This window comes from Ixodes scapularis, unplaced genomic scaffold (genome assembly GCF_016920785.2).
Source record: "Ixodes scapularis isolate PalLabHiFi unplaced genomic scaffold, ASM1692078v2 PGA_scaffold5__190_contigs__length_132052651, whole genome shotgun sequence".
NCBI classification, from domain to species: domain Eukaryota; kingdom Metazoa; phylum Arthropoda; class Arachnida; order Ixodida; family Ixodidae; genus Ixodes; species Ixodes scapularis.
The window spans coordinates 105,316,133-105,329,224 of NW_024609880.1; the positions used below are offsets into that span (position 1 = coordinate 105,316,133).

The 13,092-nt window shown below is 46.9% G+C and overlaps 2 protein-coding genes across 3 annotated transcripts in view; one reads left to right on the forward strand and one right to left on the reverse strand.

Moving 5' to 3' along the window:
- The window catches only part of LOC115317021 (sterile alpha motif domain-containing protein 3-like), a 31,965-nt gene extending 27,608 nt beyond the window's left edge, over positions 1-4,357 (reverse strand). The window contains exons 1-2 of one of the 2 annotated variants that reach the window (XM_040213855.1): positions 3,864-4,357; positions 1,663-1,791 (exon numbers count right to left, since the gene is read on the reverse strand). In XM_040213855.1, coding sequence (XP_040069789.1) covers positions 1,663-1,791; positions 3,864-4,016 — 282 coding nt within the window. In that variant the 5' untranslated portion in view covers positions 4,017-4,357. The remainder of the gene's footprint in view (positions 1-1,662; positions 1,792-3,863) is intronic. The other variant, XM_040213854.3, reaches the window with a different exon arrangement.
- A 2,533-nt stretch (positions 4,358-6,890) lies between these two features.
- LOC120842717 lies at positions 6,891-12,751 on the forward strand. Its single transcript, XM_040213884.2, has 2 exons — positions 6,891-7,676; positions 10,331-12,751. Exon 2 carries the CDS (start codon positions 10,331-10,333, stop codon positions 12,749-12,751), a length of 2,421 nt encoding a protein of 806 aa, XP_040069818.1. The 5' UTR covers positions 6,891-7,676.
- Positions 12,752-13,092: the final 341 nt, after the last annotated feature.

Here is a 13,092-nt window from a genome sequence, read left to right on the forward strand (position 1 = left end):
CTCTAAGCTGGAATATGCCTCTTGAATTGGGAACCCTGGCATTAACGTGTTGATATTGGCTTTTGAAGCAATTCAGAACAGATCTGTTTGTTTCATCCTTGCTAATTATCACTGCACTGCCAGTGTAACATCAATGAAAATAAGTTTGAACCTACCTAACCTTGCATTACGTGGAAATCTTAACAGTGTGTCTGTTCCACAAAATTTATTACTATAATCCTCTGCTATGTGACAAGTTACTGACACCTCTTTACATATCATAATTTCTTGACCATCCACAGATGGGCATTCCTCAATGTAACACTACAACTTTTTATAATTTATTTATACCTCAGACGACGGTCTTATGGAATCACCTTCCAGCATCTGTGGCATCCATATCCGATTCCATCGCTTCTAAACGATGCCTTAACAGTGTTAACTTTTAGCATTTCATTATTATGTATTTTTTTCATTCTTAAGATTGTCGTTTGTTTGCTTTTGATTGTTGTTTGTTTGCTTTTGATGTCTCCTTGTAACACACTCCCCTCTGCAATGTCCTCAGGCCCTGAGTAGGGTGACCATATTCCTCAAGGTAGAAAACGGGACATCCCAGCGGTAAAGGGGGGGGGGGGGGGGGGGGGGGGGGTACTAAAGTTTGAGAAAAAATGTAATTAAATTCTACATGCGTGCTATTCCTACATGATTCTACATCCGTGCTATATCCAGTAACTAAAAAAAAAATATTTCTACCGTCCTCGCGAAAGAAAAAGTGTTTGTGGGCAAGAACAGTCCTAAATTTTACTCTCTGGGTAAATATTGTAAAGTACCTACGGTTAGTTTTGTAAAATATACTTGCAACGAATAGGCATAGTTGCAGTTTGCTTCTACTCGCTTGGTGCCAATTTTGAAACTATGTACTTCTGCGAAAACGGGACATGATTCTATATTGGGATAAAAAGACGGGACGGCAGAAATGGACCTGAAAAACGGGACTGTCCCGGCCAAAACGGGACGTCTGGTCACCCTAGCCCTGAGGGTCTGAAGATGAAGATGCTCAGGAGCATCTTCAACTTCCTTCATCAGTAAACAGAAGTCCGCCATTAGTGTAGCACATATGGCGTTTTCAGATGATGATGATAGTGATCAAAGTGGCCAGACTGAATTCCGGAAAGGGTCTATTGTAGTTTTAAAGGTGGCCATTAATAAAAGCCAACCCAATTGACACGGTTCCCGAAAAAGCAACAGGCTTTGAGATATTCATCTGTTAATTTTTCCTTTTTTTGCTTAACTCAAAACCACACGCTGAAAGGTGCACCTGATTATGATGCAAAAAAAAAAAGTGACGCCCGTGTTTCATGCCCTTCGCCACTATCTCGACAGACAGCGTGTCTGCTGGAGGCGCCGGCGTCACACTTGCTGGATAGTGACGGACGTACAGAAGTGACAGGACGCTTTTCTACCAATCATAATCAGGCACCAAGCTCCACAAACATACAGTGAAGGCGGCATTAACATAGCTATCACCATTAAAAAAATTTTAAAGAATAAAAAATTAAAAAAACGCTCGTATAGACACAGCCTATCACAGTTGTGATTATATTCCTAGTAATAAACCGTTTCTTTTTTTTTTTTTTTTCATTAATGCTTGATATACCTTGAACTTGTTGCAAAACCAAATACCTGAGTGGAAGATGAGCCTGGCCCACCCTCTGGGACAGTTACAATGGGCAGGAGAGTGATTTTAGCCATGTCATGTATTTCGTCGTCCGCAGCAAGGTCAGTGTATTCTTCAAATACCAAATCCAGCATCTGTAAAATGTATGCGCATGGACTAGCTTCACATATATCTAACCCAAAAATGTTTTTATATAGTTAGTAAATCAGCTCCAGAGGCACTTAGCTTCTTTTCAGTTCTCATATGTGCTGGCTCAAATCAGTCCTATTCAATGAAGAGTAAAGGCTATAGGCACGAGCTCGTGCACGTTGACCGGAAATGGCCATACGCACGACGTGGAGAGCTTACTGTAAATATTGTCAAATGCCCTACCAAAAAAAAGTAAAAAAAAAAGAGGTGTCTAGCGTTACGTCCAACGCTGTGGCTAGCGTTACGTCCAGACAGAGCACTGAAATGGATATGCCTAACCTTCTCCCCCACCCTCCTCTCTCGCCCCTGTGAACCTAGGGAAGGCGGCGATTTGGACGTACGGTGTGGCTAGCGTTCCAGACGGAACGATAGCTGCTACTAGAGTTCCGTCTGGAACGCGGAGCTAGAGCTCGTGCCATTTGGGTCACCCTTTTCCGACGGCGCGTGTATCATTGGGGGGCTCGTTAACACCCCCCCCCCCCTCCCCTGCATTCACGCCGCTTCGCGGCGACAGTATGCGGCTGCTAATTACAAAACTAAGAGGGAGTTTTCGTAGACCATGTTTCGTTCACCGCTAAGCCCTCTGCAACGAAGAAGCCGCTACTGCGCCTGTGCGCCCATGCCCTTGACTGTAGAGTTCCGACATCATAGCAAGCTGCGTAGGGCATTGCGGGACGGCGAAAACGGTCTATGAAAACTCCCTATTAACCCACTTAGCCCTCCGTACACGCCGCCCAGCCAGCAACCCAAACCCGCTATGCCCTATTGCACCTCCGGCCATTTAGTTCAGCGAAGTTTCGTCGACAACATGCCTTCATGTCTTTCAGAGATAATTGTAAAAGAGAAATGTAAATACCGACAAAAAAAAAATCGAGAAGAAAAAAAAAAGAAGTAAACCCACACTGCGGTTCGAACCCGGGCCCGCTGCGTGTAAGGCAGACACCTTTCCACTACACTACACCACCACTTCAGAAAGGATAAAGCCTACGGACTCCGGAGTGCACTTCAAACGGAAATGGCTATACGCACTCCGCTAGTCTCATATAAAAGGAATAGTCACAACAACTCATTCTTTTAAGCGGTGGCATAGCGTAGTGGTTAAGGTGTCAGCTTCGTACGCTAGTGGACGTGGGTTCGATCCGCGGTGGTCCCACTTTCTTTTTGTTTCGTTTTCTCAAACATTTTGTTTTGTCGAAGCATTTGGCAATATTTACTTTTTTTTTTTTTTTTTTTTCCCGGTGAACACTAAAAGATTCGTTGCCGACGAAACTTCGCAAAACTAAATGGTACGGGACTCCCTTTCCTGATGCGATCGGGGACAGCGGGGCTTGGGTTGCCGGCTGGACGCCGCGAAGCGGCGTGTACTGGTTACGTTTTGTAATTAGCAGCCTCACACTGTCGCCGCGAAGCGGGGGGAACGCAGGCGGGCTCCCCAGCGATACACGTGCCATTCGAAAAGGGTGACCCGAGCGGCATGAGCTCTCCGCAGAGTGCGTGTAGCCATTTCCGTCCGAAGCGCACTCCGGAGTGCGTATAGCTTTACTCCTTCAGAAACTAGCCTTCAACATTTGCTTTATACGAGACCCAACTTGGACGTTACTTTAGTGGCGACCATCGTTCCGCCTGGACGGAACTCTAGACACTTCTTTTTGGATTACAATGTCGCTTGCTCCCGTTGCTTTCATGCGGATTGCCTCGTCGCGCGAGTGACCGAGCGACAGCGAAGCGGGTTCACCGACGCTTGCCTCGTCACTCGCCAAATCGCTTTCATGCGGTCTATACTTTACTCTTCGCGCTAAAACGTCATTTCCTCATATAACATGTACCCTTTCCAAGATAGATTCGAAGATGACGGTGGTTTAGGCGGTTAAAATCTTATCACTTCGATATTTTTTTCTGGATTAGGTGGTTCACAGCTTCGCAGTTCGGTGTCTTCTCTATCCTTCGTTTACTTAGCTTACTGTGACCTGCTACAGTTCGAGCACGGGGAAAATGTCAACAGAAACGAGGCACTTGCCTGAAACCTGACAGAAGACAGTTTGATGGAGTTCCCAAGAACGGGGCACGTAGCCACCGCATGTTTCAAAGAGTTTACCGATCCATCCTCGAGCTTGAAAGACCTGGCAGCCTTTAGGTGAGGCACGGTGACCAGACACCGCACGGGCGGCATTGTCGAACGCTGCTAAAGCCACGCGAGCAGCTAGGCGCGAAAATACTGACATTCGTTTGGCTCGTCAACTCGGTAAACTCGCCAACCGTCATTCGTCACCACCGCAAGTAACGCGCCAAACAGAACAAAGGAACGATAAGTGGGTGAAGGCTGTGGGTGGATAGATGGCTGAACCGATGGTTAATGGTGTATATGTGGCAGCTTGCGCCACCTAGTGTAGCTTAAGCACACAATATATTCCGGAAAATACTTGAGGAACAAACCGCGCCAAAACTAAGAATTTAAACAAAAACACTTTACTATTCGTAAAGACAGGGGACGGGAGAACACCATCTTTCAATTTTCAACAAACAAATGATTTATTGCCGGACGCTTCTCCTTCGGAGTTCCACTACAGGAGAGGGAAAGTTAAAAGGAGGGGGAAGGGGAAGGGGGCGGACAAGACAAGGCCCCGGGAGAAAACTCGGGGAAAGTAAAGCGCAGAGACAGCGGGAAGGAGGGGGAGGAAGGAGGCATCCCGATTTCCCTCTCAGGAGTAGGGACCACTCGCCCGGCCCGCCAAGGACGGCACCTCCGGTCTAAGGAATGTCACCTCTCTCTCCGACAGCGACAGCGAGGCCGAGGAAATGTTCTTCGGCGCCTCTTTTATGGGGTACGCCTCCACGATCTCGCGCCCGTAGCGGTTCTTGTTGGCCCCCAGAACACGCGCGGACGGGAACTCGGGGGCACATGGAGCGCAAACCTTGAGGTGATGGATCATGGGGTGTTGGGAGTCCCCCTCGTTTTTTTCTATTTCTCTCTCATGTTCGCGCAGGCGGTCGTTGAGGCAGCGGCCCGTCTGTACGATGTACTCTGCCCCGCACGAGAAGGGCACGGAATACACCCGTCCGACCGCGCAGGGAACGAAAGGGGCCGCGTGCCTCTTGGCGCGGCCTCAACTGCCACCTGCGCGAACATAGGAGAGAAATAGAAAAAAAAACGACGAGGACTCCCAACCAGGGGCGGATGCAGGAATTTCCTGAGGGGGGGGTCAGGTGTTGGTCAGCGCACCACATGTTTAGGACCCCCCCCCCCTCTCCCTCGTTTCACGCCCTAAATTTTACACATGCAGAATTCAAGAGGGGGGTCAGGACATCCGGACCCCCCCTCTAAATCCGCCCCTGCTCCCAACACCCCATGGTCCATCACCTCAAGGTTTGCGCTCCATGTGCCCCCGAGTTCCCGTCCGCGCGTGTTTTGGGGGCCATCAAGAACCGCTACGGGCGCGAGATCGTGGAGGCGTACGCCATAAAAGAGGCGCCGAAGAACATTTCCATTGACTTAAAACGAAAGAAACACACAAGAGGACGAAACAGACGACACAGCTTTCGACTTGCAGCTACAGATTTACTGGGGCGGCTAGCCGCTCAGAGCTCGACTTGGGGAGGCGATGGGGAAAGAGGGGAGGGCGATGAGGGGAGGTGTAAGAACACAGGGAGACCGTTGCGGGGGCGAACACAGCGGGCTGTCGAGGGAGGTGACATTCCTTAGACCGGAGTTGACGTCCTTGACGGGCCGGGCGAGTGGTCCCTGCTCCTGAGAGGGAAATTGGGATGCCTCCTTCCTTCCTCTCCTTCCCGCTGTCTCTGCGCTTTACTTTCCCGCAGTTTCCTCCCGGGGCCTTGTCTTGCCCCCTCTTTCCCTTCTCCCTCCTTTTAACTTTCCCTCTCCTGTAGTGGAGCTCCGAAGGAGAAGCGTCCGGCAATAAATCATTTGTTTGTTGAAAGTTGAAAGATATGTTGTCCCGTCCCCTGTCTTTACGTATATAACTCTTTCTGAAACCTATATCATTACCAACGCGCTCACTAACAAGTTTACTACTCGACAGCTCTCAAAATTGAGGATACGTAAACGGCGTAAACAGGCAACGTCCAGAAAGTAATGGCGGCACCTTGCACCGCATAGAGCGCCGAGCTCATGGTCGAGCTGCTTTGCCGGCTTTGCCACACTCCGCCATTGATCTCTATATTGCTCTCCGCCACCCCGCCAAAGTTGAGTGGAGTGTCGGAGACCTCTTTTCAACAGAATGAAAAAACATTTCAAGGGCACAGCAATGCACAATTTTGAAGGGCTGTTCTCATGTTAGCCATCAAACGCATGTGAAATTATTAGGAACGAAACTATACATATGCATCTACGTATCCTTCGATTCATCTAGAGCACTATATAGCTCCTTCGGAGCAGAGTAGCGCAATCTAGAACGCCGTCTCTCGGCGACTAGCGGCGAACGCCCGGAGGTTCCAACTGCGGTCAGAAATGCATGGAGAACGTGAGAAAATCGTTGTTTCTTCAGTTTTGTGGGGATGTGCGGAATGGAAATCATTTTTTACGTAATAATGAAACATTTTAGAATAATATGCGATAAGTTTTGTGCCATACAAGGACGTAACTTTTTTTAAAAAATTGCCTGAGCGGCATCATGCAGCAGACGACACGGCGACGTCACACCATTCACGTGACCCGCTCCGGCCAACCCGAAAAGCCCATCTCCGCTGCGAGCAAAAATCGTCTGCTTCAAACGCCATTGCCTTGGAAATTGCCTTCTCAAAATTTGCACACGCATCCGATATTATTAAAACTTTGATAAAGTGTTTAGCGCTTTACTAACTTCACGACAGGTTAGTTTTGAAAAATGTGAACTCGCCGTTAGTTTTTTAATCAGCCGTGTTATGTCGATCTCCATGTATTCTCCCATAGGGCGGGCCGCCTCCTGGAACCCTGAGTACCACGTGACTCGCGCCGAGCCGCTCTGTCGGCCATGTTGTCGGAAAAACACGGGGTTCAAAGGATTGCGCTACTCTGCTCCGTAGGAGCTATATAGTGCTCTAGATTCATCTACCCAAAGCCGTATGCAGCCAACGCCACTGATCTCAATGGCCAACGCAGGCGCGTACGCGCGTACTTTCGGAACGGATACGTCTTTGGCTTTGCTTGGTTTCGTCCACAATTGTCATAGAGATCAGTGTCGTCCACGTACTATGAGAAGCGGCAACTCTTCAGATAGCGGCCATTTTACACCTCCGGCCCCCTCCAAAAAGAAAAAAAGTATATACAAGCTCGTTGAATACAGCATGGGAATGTACCTACATCGTTGGAAAGTACTAGGGGTAATCATTTTGCTTTCTGGAAAAAAAATGTGTTTTACACCTGGCCGCTGGAAATTGGAATTAAAAAAAAAATGCTGCAAGCAAAAAACGCAACTAATTTCTACGTGTGTTTCTTAGTATATTATTTATGATGTTATGTTATGTATTAAGACCAATGAGAAATACACAAAGGTCTTTTTTTTACTTTCTTTTTAGTATCTACTGGTTGTTTGGTGATCTACTGATATGTATGGGGCCCATCTACTGACTTCGATTTTTTTTTCCATCTGGTAACGCTGGTCCAGCATTTGCTGGCACTGCTCGCAGCGCGTGGAGGGCTGTCACGGCTTCACTTTACGTTGGCTGCGCTCATGTGGAGTGGCCGCGTGGGCACTTGCTTCGGTTCCCCGTCCTGACCACGTTGTCCCCACTCACGTGGTGTGGCCGTGTGGACACTTGCTTCGGTTTCCCGTCCTGACTAACGAAACAGCCACTGCAGAGCATCACATCCGAGCGACGTCGTACGCATCCAAAGGTATATATGACCCAGGACGCGTTGATTTCGGTCTCTGCCTGCTCCTGTCAATTTGACGCACGCTGCGTTCCGCGTTATCTTCCACCCGCCACAAAATCTCGCCGTGGAAGAAGCGCCGGGGAGAGAGAAAGTCAGCTTTTTCCTCAGAGCAGAGCCACCGAAAATTGGCAGCCTTGGCGGAGCGGGCGAATGAACATGCTGGTGGGAAAGAAATCGGGATGCCGCCTTTCCTTCCGTTCTTTCCCGCTATTTCGGCAAGTTTCGTTTTCGCACCGTTCCCTTCACGCGGCTTTCTCTGGAGCCACTCTCTATAGCACTGATGTGATTGCTGCCCCAAACTGCGCCAAGGGGCTAACCCCGCTACGTCCTGCTACGGTAGCCTGCGCCAAAGGACGAATATTGGTCGCCTTTGAAAACCGAAACTAAACCGGGTACCGTAATTGAGCACACATGAGCTAGGTGGTTCAAGCAGCCGTCCGACACAGTACCCTGCATCAATCGTTCATCTGGTCTTGCATGGTTTTTCCTGCCGTCTCTAGTCTCGCGTCTTTTAAAAAAAATTTAATCATAGACATGGGCATGTGCGGACGCTACGACGCTAGCGTGCTGGTTACCAGCCATGCCGTCATGCTGTGAAACGAAACCATGTTTTTGCGCGGCGGGAGTGATTTTATGGGCTGAAGCACTCGCTCCTAAAAGCAACGGCCGTGGCCAACCATATTTGGTCCCTGCCTTCCAGTCACTGTGGTCGCACGACATCGGGTGTTGCCGTCCCCACGTCACTGCAGTAATGGCACTTTCTGAACTGAAACGTAAGGACAATCCTGTTCTTGTTTAATGCGCTACTACAAACATACCTTAAGCTCAAAGACTGCAGTGTCGAAGTATTGATTACCTAGGTTAATCTCGGTAGGCTTTCTTTCGAGACGTACCCGGGTACGTGAAAAATGAGCCGCGAAAGGAAGTTGGTGAAGAGAAGTGAGCTAAAGCAAAGAACGCAATGTCCGCATGCTGAACCCGCACAGCGTGCTTATTTGTCTCGAGTTCAGTCGTTGCACAAACCGATCCAAGAACTTTTTGATCCTGGCTCGCGATGTCTTGCATCGATGCGCTCAGGTTTTTTTTTTTTTTTTTCCTCTTTCTTTTTTTTTTTTCTTTCTTTCTGTGTTTAGCTTGTACCTCGTTTGCCGCCTTGGCAAGAACGTGCCGCTGGACTTTTTTTTTTTTTTTCTCGTATGTTGGACAGTTACATTTTGCATACAATTTTGGGAATTAGTTGAGGCGGAGCGGAGTGGCATGGTTTCGATCGAACAGCCATCTCCGCTCGCGCGACAATTTTGCATTACAAGGCAGTATTTACGTGCTTCATCAGTCGGAGATTGCTTCCATTTATTGTATTACTAATAAACCTAATAATGTGATATCTACTACTAAGCTGGTCATTTTCAAATAAATTTAAACATGTGGTCCGATATATTGGTATCACGTCCGGGTCACCAAATGTAGAAAAAGACAGACGAAAAGCGGCTACGTCTGACAAATTCCAAAATCGAGCTGATGTGGCACTTTTATTCCACGCGATCTTCTTTTTTCAATGGCTATCGCCACAAACTGAAGCATTACAAAATGTGTCATGTCATTGGCATTTCAGTTACATGTTGAAAGACTCCCAGGTGGTCTATGTTAACAATAATTGGTTGATTGCGGCGAGCAATGTGTCCTTCGTTTGTCCACTACTTGAAATGAATATATATTTTTCTCTACGGATATCTGCTCCAAAAGCCAGATTTGCTGTTCCACAACTCTGTTTTGGCTGCTCCAGAGGGTGCTCCAAAACGGCTTAGGCCAATCACATCACTGCAGTAAAGCGAGGTTACCCCTGCTCTAACTCGACAATACTTTGTGTGTTGAAAGTTGAAAATATGTGTTTTCTTGTACCCTGTCATCGTGTTTAGTGGCCGTGCTCTATGTTTTACAAATATTTCCAAATAAAAGTTATGCTTTGTCGTTTAGAGTCATGTTCGCAAGCGATGACTCAGTACGGCAAAAAGAAGCGAGTAACTTTATATATGATACTGACTAATGGCATATGATATAATTTATCTTCTCTAAACTTACTTCCAACTTAGTTTATCTTGACGCAGAAATTAATTTATTGCAATTACATACTTCACGCCACATTGTAATGTTTAATGTCGGAAGAGATTGTGCTCTTTATGTTTCCTCGGTCCTTTGAAATGAAAACATGGACAGAAAAGACACAAAGGAAAAGGATGGACAAGGCACGACTTTGTCCTTTCTGTCTCTTCTCGATTTTTATTTCTTCGATACCTGCATGTCAGTGCAACTGAAGGAAGAGTAAAGGCACAGGCAAGAAGGTAAATTTAAAACGTTGGTAAACTTTAAACACAAGAGGACAGAAATGAGACACGGAAAAGGACCACACACCCACCGTCTCGAAGAGTTCACAGCTGTGTTAGAGACTGCGTGTATTTTTTTTTTTTTTTCGTTTGTGTGTGCATCTCCTTTTTCGGTGTTTCTCGGGTTTAGAAACGTTACATTGCACTTTGCCTCTTGTTGATTGCGTGTAGTGTGAGCATCAAACTTACGTAACGAAGGTCATATCAATGAAAAGAGGGCTTCTTTCTTTTCAGATGCCAGGTGTCCGATACTTCCGGTGCCCAAGGTGTGCGTCCCACATTTTTTCGTTGAGGGCACTATTCAGGCACTTTCACTCAGTTCATGGGTACGAAAGCAACTGGGTGTGCGGCCTAAGTGGCTGCATGCGGACATTTAAACTCTTCGCTTCCTATAAAAAACATGTGTACAGAAATCACCCTGGATCAGTCGAAAGAGAAAGAGCCGTGGGAGCGAATGAACTGGTGGATGCAGCACCGAGTGTTGGGGATGCCTTTCAAAGTGATGACGTTGGTGTACAGAGTAATCCGGACGCAGAAGAAAGGCAAGAGGAGCTGCGTACAGAGACTTCACAAGTGTGTGAATCCACCCAGGGTCCAAGCGGCTGTGTAAAGCAGCTGGCTCTCCTTCTTCTCAAGTGGAAAGAGGGAAGGCGACTTCCAGAATCAACCTTAGATGAAATCACAAATGATGTGATTTCTTTCGTAAAATCCATTTTGGAACATAAACAACTCCAGCTCAACAACGAGGTGGCCGCCAACGTGAGGGAGCTATTCTGTGTTGACGAACTGGACCGGCTACTGACGACAGCTGGCCGGAACGCGTTCTGGAGGACACATCTTCCACTTGTTGAGCCCCGTACAGTAGTGCTAGGAACCAACAGCAATGGAAAAGACGACACCATGGAGTATGTGCCGCTCTGTGATCTCCTCACGTGTATCCTTGAACATCCAACCTTATCGGGTGACTTTAATGCTTACACAAAGGTTGACAACCATATGTGTTCTGTGTTTGATGGCAGTGCATTTCGCGACCATGCCTACTTTGAAGGTGACCATCACAAAATCTGCCTGCAGTTATATACTGATGAATTTGAGGTGTGCAACCCTTTGGGCAGCAAAAGAGGAAAGCATAAGATGACCGCCGTGTATTTCTCAGTGCTGAATTTTCCTGCAAGGTTCCGCTCTGCGCTATCAGGAATGCACCTGGCACTTTTAGTGAATGACCACCATGTGGACTCCTATGGTCTGCCTAAGATTCTTGCACCTTTGCTTGAGGATGTGAGCAGATTAGAAACTGAAGGCATAGTTGCAAACGGAAAAGTGATGAGAGGGTCAGTCTTTGTTTTGACTGGGGATAATCTGTCGAGCCATAGAATGGGAGGCTTTAAACGTAGTTTCAACAAAGGTAGGATTTGCAGGTTCTGCATGGCCGTGCACTGTGAAATCAACTACAAGCACCTGGAGACCGATTTCGTGCTGCGCACACCGGAAGGTCACGAGCATCATATGAACATGTTGAAGGCTGGACTGCCAACTGCATCATTGTATGGGGTCACTGCAGCTTGTGCTCTTACATGCCAGGGGTTCAATGCCACACAGCATTTTCCGCCTGACGTTATGCACGACTTGCACGAGGGTGTTATACCATTTGCACTAAGACACATCATTTCTTCCTTAATATCACAAGGACTTTTTACTCTTGCACAGTTAAACAAGGAAATTAGTGAGTGGAATTATGACCCTTGTGATGCGCGAAATAAGCCAGAGCCTATTTCTAGTGAATTTCTTAAAGGAAAGGCAACCATGAAAGGATCAGCCACGCAGGTCTTTTGCCTATTTCGTCATCTAACCTTTTTCGTTGGCGAATGTGTTCCAACAGAACACGAAGTATGGCAACTTTACTTGCTTTTTCGCGAAATCATGGATATCATCATGAGCCGGAAAATCCCAGTCTCGCACATTGGCTACCTGCAAAGGAAGATTCATTTTTTTTGTCTCGACTTCAAGACATTGTTCCCATCTGTTAAAGTTCCTTGCAAAATGCACTACCTTATTCACTATCCGTCGTGCATGGAAAGGTTTGGACCATTAGTTGAACTTTGGGCGATGCGCTTCGAGGGAAAGCACCAATATTTCAAAGACATGGCTCGTAAAATCCGCAACTTTAAGAGTCTTTCGCACAGTCTAGCAGTGAGGCATCAGTTTTTGCAGTGTTTCTCTTTTGCAGCTGTTGGTGAGAAGAGCGTTCCCATCACAACAGGTTGTCGCCCCATACTTTGTGAACATCTTCCTGAATGCGTCAAGGAGTTTATCTCTCAGCATGATCTTGAAACTGTTGATTCATTCGTAGCGAACTCTGTGAGCATAGAAGGCAGGGTCTACAAAACAGGATGTGTTCTTGTCCAAAGTGTTCCTGACGATGCTCTGCCCGAATTTCTGCATATATGTCAAATTGTTTATGTTAACAAAGTGCTTTTATCTTTGGGGAATGTGCTTGAGACAGTCCGGTTCGACGAGCACTTTCACGTCTATGTTGTCCGTGCGACGCAAGAATTCAAAGTTGTAACATCACTTACAGACTGTACAACAGAACCATTATACATGCGGGAGCACAAAGGACAGACTGTTATAAGCGCACGTCACTCATTGCTATGAGATTTCATGGATCATTGAATGGTAGCCCACTCAGTTCTGGTGCTCTCTGCAGAAACTAGCTAAACAACGATGAGAGACAGTCGAAAAACAGGCAGTGAAAACAACTGTCACCTTTTCTCAGTTGACTCTTGCTGCGATAACTGGTTGGACAACACACACTGAGTAGAATTAGCTTTTTGATTGATTAAAATGGTTGGACAAGACAGCTTATTTTTCTTGGTTTTTTTCTTTTGATAAATGTAAAAATAGAATGATGTCACTGTCGACAGTAAAGTCAAATGTCTCCTTTTTTCTCCTGGTTCTCCAGATTTTGTGTGATCTACACCAGGATACTGCATTAG